Here is a 10,943-nt window from a genome sequence, read left to right on the forward strand (position 1 = left end):
AGCTAGTTCAGTTTGCTGATCAGAGTAATGTAAGTCAGTCATTGGTATTTTGAAACGCTGTGACTCTGAGACGCTTTCACAACATTCATCTGTTGGTTTGAGCAGCCAGAGATGTTGACTTCTAACTCAAATAATCACATGAGTTTGGGGACTATTGTTTGACTAACCAAAGACAGATTAAGAGAATGTTAAAAAAAACCATTTCATTTTATTGTAACTAGTGTCATGATCTATGGTGTCGAACGCAGCACTAAGATCAAGTAAAACTAGAAATGAGATGCAGCCTTGATCTGACACAAGAAGCAGGTCATTTGTAATTTTAACTTGTTTTCCTTGATAAGTTCGTTCTGTTCACCTGTTTTGATACATTACTCCACCTACTTCAGTTCTCCCTGGTTATGTTTCATGTGTTTATAAGCCCTGTGGTTTCCTCAGTTCCCTCGTCTTGTGTTGATGTTATTTGGTGGTAATGCTCTCCTGTGTTCTCTAGTGTCTCCTTTTGAGTTATTGAAGGAGACCCTATTTTGGATTCGGCATGTGCTTCATCCTAACTGACCCTTTCACTGACAGAACGCAATACCCCAACAAGAAGGTGGACTGGACTGAGGACCTTTTGCTAAACATCATGGCCTTTGGAGCAATATGTGGAGGAGTTCCTGGGTGTTTTCCATCTGTTGAGCTGGAGTCATCATATGCTTAATGTGTGCTTCTTGATGGGACTGGACATTGATAATTTGTTCTGATTCCTGTCTCCAGACGATTGTTATAGACCTGTAGCAGACTTTATTATTTTCGTCCTTCATTGAAATTGCTCTGATTTCTTTGTTGAAATCAATAATGGTAACCGTTCTGTGCCTATCCGTAAGCATGTTGGTACTCCAGCCCATCATAAACCAGCACCCTCCACACCCTTCACATCATACTGCTCCAATAGTCCTGCTCCCTCCGTTCCAGTCCGCAGCCCAGAAACAGCATCCTCTCCACTCTTAAGCCCTCCGGCCACTTCAATCTCAAGTCCAGAAAAACGGGCAAAGTCGTGTCCCTGAACTCCCGGATATAAACTCCCAGAGTCTGCTCCAATTCGCAGTAGTGTCCACTCCATCCCGAGTCAGCTCAAGTGTCATCGCAGCTCCTGAGTCTGCTTTAGGCCTTGGGTTCCCTCCTGTGTCCGCTATAGCCCCTGAGTCCACTCCTGTTCACAAGTTCAGTCCAGAGAGGACTCCTTTTCCTGTGTCCATCCCAGAAAGGGTTTCTGTTCCTGAATCAAGCCCAGAGAGGGCTACTGTTCCCCAGTTTGGCCCAAGGAGCACCAAATATCCCAATCCAGCCATCATCTCCTGAGTCTCCATTGTTTCCAGCCAGCTCTGCTCCTCCAGAGTGCTCTCTAGTGCACACTCCTCCAGAGCTCCCTCCAGAATCCCCCTGGGCTTTGAAAAACATTGAAAACATAGTTTTCCTCAATAATTATTTATTTTTTTTGGGGGGGGGGGGGCGGGGGGGGGCATATATCCGTGGCCATAGTGGCCGAGCTGGGGGACCTGGACACAAAGGCTCTACCATTTCATGGCCTCCTGAACTCTATCTCTAATCTGCCCTGGAGGCTTTCCTGGTCTCCACCCTGTTCCTGCCCTGTACCAGCCTCAAGGGGCACCAGGAGCTGTGTTTAATTCACATTCTTATTAAAAGTGTTTTTGCACAGTCAAATATGATGATACTTGTTTTTCAGGTGGGGAATGTTGATTTAACCACACTCACTCAGCTGGCATCAGAACCAAAACGGAACAATACCTTCTACATTCAAGACTACAGTGGACTTAAAGGACTTCTTGACAACCTGCAAAAAAAGATCTACAACATTGAAGGTAAAATGCAAACATAAAGGAAATTAACATCTACAGGTGCATCTCAAAAAATTAGTTCATTTATTTCAGTAATTCAACTCAAATTGTTAAACTTGTACTAAATAGATTCAATGCACACAGATGGAAGTAGTTTGATGATTTTGGGTCACATTTCAACAAATCTCAACAAATTAGAATACTTCATAAGACCAATAAAAACATGTTTAGTGAATTGTTGGCCTTCTGGAAAGCATGTTCATTTACTATACATGTACTCAATACTTGTTAGGGGCTCCTTTTGCTTTAATTAATTGATTAATTAAGTGTTCCTGTGGCTCAAGTGGTAGAGCATTGTGTTAGCAGTGCAAGCTTGTGGGTTCGATTCCCAGAGAACACATGTCAGTTAAAAGCTGTTAGCCTGAATGCACTGTAAGTCGCTTTGGAGAGTTTCTGCTAAATGCATACATTTTATTTATTTATCTATTTATTTTTAATTACTGGATCAGTTTGGGCATGTCATGGAGGTGATCAGTTTGTGGCACTGCTGAGGTGGTCTGAAGCACAGGTTTTTTTGTCTCTTGTTTCTCATTTTCCTCTTTACAATACCCCATAGAGAATCTTATTCAGGTCAGGTGAGTTTGCTGCCCAGTCAAGCACACCAACACCGTGGTCATTTTATGAAAATACAATAAAATACAAAACTGGCTCTCATCTGAAAAGAGTACTTTGGATTACTGGACAAGAGTCCAGTCCAGTTCTTCTCCTGAGCCCAGGTAAGACATCTCTGATGTTGTGTGTGATTCAGCAAATCTCTTGACACATCTGTGTGTGGTGCTCTTGATGCCTTGACCCAGCCTCAGTCCATTCCTTGTGAAGTTTCTTGCTTGACAATCCTCATTAGGCTGTGGTTCTCTCGGTTGGTTGTGCATCTTTTTCTACCACACTTTTTCGTTCCACTCAACTTTCTGTGAACATGCTTGGATACAGCACTCTGTGAACAGCCAGCTTCTTTGGTAATGAATGTTTGTGTCTTACTCTCCTTGTGAAGGGTGTCAATGATTGTCTTCTGGACAACTGTCAGATCAGCAGTCTTCCCCATTATTGTGTAGCCTAGTGAACCAAACTGAGAGACCATCCTTAAGGCTCAGGAAACCTTTGCAGGTGTTTTGAGTTGATTAGCTGATTTGGCGTATCACCATATTCTAATTTGTTGAGAGAACTGGTGGGGTTTGGTTAAATGTGAGCCAAAATAATCACAATTAAAGAAGCAAAGAGTGAAACTACTTTAGTCTATGTGCAATGAATGTGTGAAATACACTAGTTTCACAATTTGAGTTGAATTACTGAAATAAATGAACTTATCCACAACATTCTAATTTATTGAGATGCACCTGCACTATAAGTTTACAATTAAAGCAGCTAATGAAGAATCCACAGATGACTGTAAGAGTTTTCCTTCTGTGTTTCAGGATCAAAGGATGCTCACGGCAGAGACAGACAGAAAGAGTTATCGCAGAGTGGATTCAGTGTCGTCTACCAGGAGGTGAGAGAAATGTCATATAAAGTAATAAATAATTATTCTATTAAGGAATAGTTCATGTCATACCAATGGATTTGTGCACTACAATCCAAATCTTTTGAAGAAATCTTCCCCTTTCAAAATCTCATAAATTCTCTAAAATTGTCTTTGCTCCTATGCTCCTTGGTTTTGGTATTTTGCGTTATGGTTATGTTTGGGGTGTGGATATCAGGGCACTAAAAGAGGCAGAGGCACTGAACTACCCAGCTGAATCAGGAACACTCATGGTTTATTATAAATGCAATTATAATTATGGAAATTTAAGAAATATGATAAATATATAAATATAGTAAACTTGTTCATTTTCCTATCCAGTCTGTCATGTTAATAATTCTGCCTATTGTTGTGTCTATTAAATTTATGTAAATGAAGCATTTAAATGTTTATTGAAGGACATTTTTGTTTATGACACTGTCCAGTAATCAATGCTGTGTGACCAATTGATATAAAATCTGGGACCTGAAGTAAACCAGGAGCACCACAGATCTGGTTTATTTGCTGCTAAACATCAGCTAACAATGACATCAAAAGTGGAAAAAGTTGATCAAAAATGAAGGATACATCTACAAGTGTCCTTCAAGTGAATAAGCGTAGGATACATCTATGCTGATAAAGGCATCTCAGCAGACAGGAACTGAAGCGAACACTGAATTCAGATGTGCCTTGATGCCTTCCTACCGTGGAATGTTTCCTCCGGAGGCAGTTTTTGGATGCAGTCACTCTGCTTATGTGTATGTCCCCTTTAAATGAGAATGAGCTGGTGCTCCCACCCCCTTTCTAGTGATGTTAAGTCCACAGATTTCCAATGGATTTGGGCTACTGTAACACTGTTGCTGCGGGCTGCTTTTCATGTCCGCGGGAGGGTTTTGTTTTGTGAAAACCTAACACCAATGCTCCCTTTGTGCGGAGCTTCCAGAGCTCATGCTCGTGGGCATACTGGTGTTATGGTGATCGTGTTACTGACACGGTTTCAGATTTCTTCCAAGCACAATTTCATAACTACCACATTCTAATTTATGATCATTCTGGTAGCTAGTGAAGGCAGCATTAGTGAAAACAGGCAGAGACAATGGTAGCTTTAACAACATTAACCTAAAGTCTGGTCGTTTGCTTACGAAGCGTTAGTATTGATTTCTCTTTTAGAAGCAATCTTTGCACAACTCCAGCGCTGAACTGACCCTGGTTTGTGAGGCAGTCAAGTCCAGGGGTCAAATGTTAACACAATGCACTGTGCACTGACCACAGGTTCTCCATGGGATTGAGATCCCGGGAGTTGACTGGCCACAGATCCAACATTTGAATGTCATGATCTTCGAGCCACTTCTTTATCACTCCTGCTTTGTAACATTGTGCTCCATCATGCTGGAAAAACACATTTTTTAGATTTCCTGTTATGTGTCATCTATCTCATGACAAACTTACACATATTAATTAGACATTCAAGATAGAACACTCCTTAGTAAAGAAAATAATAATAATATGAATAGAAAATAACCTCCACATCTGAATATTTTCACACAAAATGTTCTAATTCAATTATTATAATCTTAATTGAAGTGAAGAAGGATTTTGAAAGTCTGACAGTAATCACTGCTCACTACTACAGTTACATTACTAGAGTTGGACTTGTAACCCAAGGGTTGTAGGGTTGGAGTCTCAGCACCAGCAGGGATTGCTCTCTTCCACCTCAGTACCACGACTGAGGACAGACCCTTGAGCAAGAACCGAAACCACACCTGCTGCCCACTGCTCTGGGTGTGTGCTCATGTGTGCACCTTGATCGCTTATATATATATTGATTTTAATAACCTTGTAACTTGTGAACCAAGTACTCAGAAATACATCAGATTGGAACTCTGTGTCAGCAGACACTCAATATTCGATGACCCAATCAGATGAGGACACTACAAACCTGATTGAGACATCACTACTAGTGACTGTTTCTCAGCTGACAGGAAGGGTGGTTTGTAATAAGTTACTGCTAAGACTGAAGCTAAGTCTGCAGTGTTTGTTTCAGGACTCAGTGATCGTGGGTTCGGTCGGAGTGAATGACTGGCGTGGAGCTCTGTATGAAGTGATGGGATCAGGATCTGAATTCAGACAGACAGAGATCCTCGATCCAGCTGTGAATAAAGACTCGTACATGGGTATGTAGCACTTTTTGTTTGTTCTTGTGTGTTGTGAAGAGTGTGTGTGTGTGTGTGTGTGTGTGTTAATGGTGCGGATGGTGTTCAGGTTACTCTACTGTGCTGGGAATGAGACGCGGCGTCTCTCTTCTGTTCTCTGGAGCGCCGCGGGCCGAACACACAGGTCTGGTGACCATCTTCACCAAGAATGAAAGCACATGGACAGTGATGAGCAACTTCAAAGGAGAACAAGTCAGTGAAAAACCCTCAGACACAATATTATCTCTCTCCACTGGTGAGACTAGGGGCTCCCAAACCTACAGTCCACCATGAAGATCAGCAGACCCTTTAAACACACACTCCTCATGAAATCTATTATTTCACCAAAAACAAACAAGTATTCCACTTACAATAGAGACTCTGCAATGCCATATTGAATAGAGAAGAGGACTAAAACAAGTTTACAAAGAAATCTGTGAAGATCAGGCTATATAAGCATGTGCTAGAATGCAGTTTCATTCATTTTGTTGGTTTTTCTGGCATCAGATTGGCTCATATTTCGGAGCGTCTCTGAGTGTGTTGGATGTGGACTCTGATGGAGACTCAGATTTCCTGCTGGTCGGAGCTCCATTATTTTACCAGTCTCAGCCGAGGACTGAAGGGAGGCTGTACGTCTACACTTTATCACAGCAGGTACACACAGATTCACTATTATTATAATACTGTCTTCTGGCTGCTAGACATTGAGTTATTCCATTGGGATAGCTGTGGCAATCGGTTCCCATGATGTGAAAGTCATGGAAATTGTTCTGAAGCTGGTCATGTGTCATTGAATACAGATTGTTTTCTTCTCTTTCTCTCTCCATAGGATTCTTGGAAGACTCTGCAATCCACCACAGGCAGATTTGCTACATCTGTGGCTTCACTAAAGGACCTGAATGGAGACGGTCTGTCAGATGTGGCGGTCGGGGCACCACTGGAGAATGAAGGAGCTGTCTACATCTACCTGGGCGATGCTACCCATGGCATAAACCCTGAACTTGCTCCTCAGGTGAATGCTGTGTTTGTGCCCACCTTTAACTCTGAAACCCAGACGAGCCTAATGTTCACATATAAACAGACAGACAAAGTATATTTTGGCAAAGTATATTTCTTAGGCTTTTTTCCGCTACCAATTGTAAATAACCATAATGAGGACAGGAGATGATGAGTGTGACTCAGATGTTAATTTAAAGCCCAAAGTATACTTTAGTTCTATGTGAATTCTTAGTGTATTCACCATGTCAAGTCAAGTCACCTTCATTTGTATAGAACTTCATGCAATATAGATCGTGTCAAAGCAGCTTGACAGAGAAAATAGGAAAATAGCAGAATCAGTGATGGAAACTCAGTGTATGTTCAGTTCAGACCAATAACAATGTGAAATTCTTAAATTTGAAAGTTGATTTTAGCTAAAAGCAGTTCTACAGAAGGCAGCAATGTCATTATTCAGCTTGAGTAAGTGCATTTTCCAAAAGTTAAGTGTCTTTCAGACCCCTACTACGCAGGGCAGAAGGCAGCCATGGCAAGGAACCCAAACACCATCAGGTGAATGAGAGGGAAACAAATTGTATGACTGAACATGCAGACTCCATTTAATAGCATGCATTAAAACAGGCCCTTCAGACATGCACACTGGAAAGTTTTATCTTTGTCCAGTGTCTGCATTCTTTCTCTCCAGAAGTTATGAGCAATTAAAATATATTTGCACTCTTTTGGAGTAGATTTGCATGAATTTCAGAACTGCCTCACAAAAGTGCTTGTCAACATTGCTCTGTGTGCATACATACTCGTAAAAACTAAAGTATACTTTGGGATTAAGCCTGAATGCATTCAATTTACAGGTGCATCTCAATAATTGTGGAAAAGTTAAATTTACTGAACAACATTCATTAGGAAAACAGTGTGTCAATAATGCAGAATGATAGTTAAAGGCAGTTCATCATTGAATTCAGTGATGTCATCTCTGTTCAGTTAAATAGTGTCTGTGCATTGTATGCAGGGACGTGCACAGGGGGGTTGCTCAGGTTGCCCGGGCAACTGCCCATATGCCCTTCTCGACTCACGTTGCCCTTCCGAGGTGGAAAAAAATAAATAAAAAAAATCGTACAATGGATGCAGAATTTCACGTAGGCCTAGATAAAATAAATAAATAAAAATCGCAAAGCCTCTTTCACTTCCATATTCGGGCACCCTTCCGAAAGTGAAAGTCGGTAGGGGAAGGGCAAACTCTCTTTACGTGGCTGCAGCGCTGCACGCGACCGGCACCTGAGCTGAGCCTGCATGAGCGGCCCTAGAAGGAGATTGTCGCGGTTGTCGGGTGAGACGACTCAACGTTGTCGGAAAAGTAATAGTAAGGTTATAATCGTAAACGAAAACGAACGAAAAAACGAAAACTAGTTGGGAAAAAACATTGTGTGAACTGAAATAAAAACGGCATTACAAAAAAAAAAAAACGATAACTAACCAAAACTGTAATGTGTGTTTGGCAAAACTAACTAAAATAAAATAAAATTATAGATTAAATGTCCTTAGTTTTCGTCTTTGTCAATGTCTTTCATAGAGCAAACGTTCAGCTGCATTTCATTTCCCTGCGTCTCTCACTCACGCGTCTCTCTCACATAACGTTACTCGCGCGCGCACAGCCCTCCCCTCCGTGCACACCGCGTCTCCATGAGAACGAGTGTTGGAAGCAAGTTCGCGAAAGGTTGGTATCTCGTGAAAACCATTACACAATCACACATTAAAAAGTGGTATAAAAATATTTTTAATTCTGAATATAATTTTGTCAGTGTGTTAATGTCGACCCGAGAAGCGATTGCTACTTTAGAAAGTTAACTAGACGCAAGTTTGAGGTAAAATGCACTTGGGTTGTCGATGTCAAAACACTATTTAAGCTGTGATTCAAGTAAGGAATAATTGACGACGGGCCGTTTAATTATTAGAAAAATAATGCACACCTGAGGTGGTGATTCGGTCACGACTCGAAGCAGAGTCAATTATTCCGCTTATACCACGGTTACCACACCTCAAGACATCGATCAGATGATATATTTAAAGGGATTCGTTCGGTTTTTGTACTTAATCGCTATTGTTGGGTAGGACTATTTCTTCCGCATCTCATCCAACGCTTCTTTTGCTGGTTTCACAATGTCATGGTTACCAAAGCTGGTAATGGAGGCTTGAGCCGTTGATAGTATTATAATGCAGTTATTAATGAAGTTATTAGAAAGAGAGCGAGAGAGACAGACACACACACACACACACACACAGAGAGAGAAAGAGAGAGAGAGAGAGAGAGCTTGTGTGAATTAGACTGCAGCAGTGTCTCTAAACAGCGCTGTAGTACCTCGCTAGTGAGAAATGTGTACTTTTGGAAAATCGTCTGTCATGTTTTTGTTTTTGTTAGTCCTGTAATTTCCGTTATTACAGTTTTACTATGCGAAGTGATATGGAACTGTAATGCGGTCAAGATAGCTGCCTGGAACTACGTTCGCCATGCTTTTCCCAGAAAATAATGTCACGCCTCAGAACGTTCGTCAGCCAATCAGATTCAAGCATTCAACGGCCCTGTAGTATAAATATTAAATAATGTTATGCCATTTTTTTACTCTTACACTGAATGTTTGCTCCTTCATTCCAGATGAGTAGGCTATTGTATAGGGTAAATTTAGTATAGGGTGTGAAAATTGTACAGCTGTGGAATTTGTATAGGGTGTGAATTCTGTATAGAAAATTATTGCTTGACTAAAGTAAAGCCGTCTCTCTCTTTGTCACCCATGCACACTCACTCATGCACACACCCACGGCACACACACACACTAAAAAAATTATGCTGTATTTAAAGTTTTCTTTTTATTTGTTATTTGTCATGTTCTTTTCTCAGATTAAGCTCCCTGACAATCTCCCTGACAATCTTGTCTTGTTGTAGGGATTTTCATGACTCAAGTCATGTTTTTCTATGTTATTATTAGTAGTAGTTAAGGTGATTGAGTGCTGTATTTCAGTGTTTTACTTTGTGTATATATATTTTAATAAAGACCTTGTTATTCTCAGTCCTTCATATAGCCTGTGAGGTTTTTTTTTTGGGGGGGGGGGGTGCCCTTTTTTTAGGTCAGAGCAACTGCCCCTCAAAATTCCTGTGCACGTCCCTGATTGTATGTATGTATTTATGTGTGTGTGTGTGTGTATGCATGTATTTATGTGTGTGTGTGTGTGTGTGTAGCGGATCCTAGCGCGGTCAGTTCTGCCCGGTCTGCAGCAGTTTGGAGTGTCTCTGTGTGGTCAGATGGATATGAATGATGATAATCTGCCAGATATCGTGATTGGAACACAAGGAGGGATCGTCCTGCTCAAGTAGGTCATTCTTTAGGTTGGAGAATAAACTTAATGATCAAAACATTTTTATGTTGTCAGCATGTTTCTAGCATTATTTAACACATTGCTAGCTTGTTTCTACCATGAATTAGCAAATTGCTCTTATTTTAACAGGTTGCTAGGATGATTGAATCAAATGCTAGCATGTTTTAGCATGACTTAACACAATGCCATTCTGTTTCTAATGTTTAAGCATGTTGTTATTTGTTTCTACCATGAATAAGCACAAAACTAACATGTCTGATATGTTGCTTGTATGATTCTAGCATGATTTAGCACATCGTTTGCATGTTTTAACATGTTTCGAATATAATTTAACATTATGAAATATAAAAAATACTACATAGATTGGAAACTTAAAATAGTCTAAATGGCTTAGAACCATCTTGTAAAGTGTGTTCCAGTTGGAAAGCTGCATTATTTCAATGACGCATTTCTAACACAGTGAAGGTTGTGACACAACAGTGTTATATGGGACAGTCTTTAGCCTATTCATGATTGATCTCGTCGCCTAGCAACTGTGACAGCTGCTGTTGATGAGTGGCAGTAATGTTTGTGCACTTACGTGATCGTCAAACTAAACCGGGTTCACAACCTGTCTAAATACGTTCTGCTTTAACACCATCTATAAAATCACATCTTAATAAGATATGTCAACATTAAACCACTTTAAAGAGTTTCTTTTTCACATTTCTACATTTATAACATTTGTACATTAAAAATTTGATGAAGCTGAAACCCAATACTTACATTTAAAAGTATAATCTGGCATGTCTCTGAGATTGATTTGTGTTAGCCTGGGCCTTGAAGGATCCATTAGGTCTATCTTTCATAGTCCAGGAAACAAAGGGTGCATTTTGAGAGCACACCCTGGACCACAAAACCAGTCTTAAGTGTAAATTGTTCGAAATTGAGATTTTTACATTATCTGAAAGCTGAATAAATAAGCTTTCATTGATGTATGGTTTATTAGAATCGGAC

The 10,943-nt window shown here is 40.5% G+C and overlaps 2 protein-coding genes across 3 annotated transcripts in view; both read left to right on the plus strand.

The window, feature by feature from the left end:
- LOC113039050 (zinc finger protein 501-like) overlaps positions 1-10,943 on the plus strand; it is an 847,435-nt gene that overhangs the window by 272,206 nt on the left and 564,286 nt on the right. The window lies entirely within an intron of this gene.
- The window catches only part of LOC113121251 (integrin alpha-M), a 38,574-nt gene that overhangs the window by 10,327 nt on the left and 17,304 nt on the right, over positions 1-10,943 (plus strand). Inside the window, exons 9-15 of the mRNA XM_026291607.1 lie at positions 1,727-1,862; positions 3,311-3,384; positions 5,438-5,567; positions 5,656-5,798; positions 6,093-6,239; positions 6,415-6,597; positions 9,811-9,941. Coding sequence (XP_026147392.1) covers positions 1,727-1,862; positions 3,311-3,384; positions 5,438-5,567; positions 5,656-5,798; positions 6,093-6,239; positions 6,415-6,597; positions 9,811-9,941 — 944 coding nt within the window. The remainder of the gene's footprint in view (positions 1-1,726; positions 1,863-3,310; positions 3,385-5,437; positions 5,568-5,655; positions 5,799-6,092; positions 6,240-6,414; positions 6,598-9,810; positions 9,942-10,943) is intronic.

Source organism: Carassius auratus, chromosome 1 (genome assembly GCF_003368295.1).
Source record: "Carassius auratus strain Wakin chromosome 1, ASM336829v1, whole genome shotgun sequence".
Classification (NCBI taxonomy): domain Eukaryota; kingdom Metazoa; phylum Chordata; class Actinopteri; order Cypriniformes; family Cyprinidae; genus Carassius; species Carassius auratus.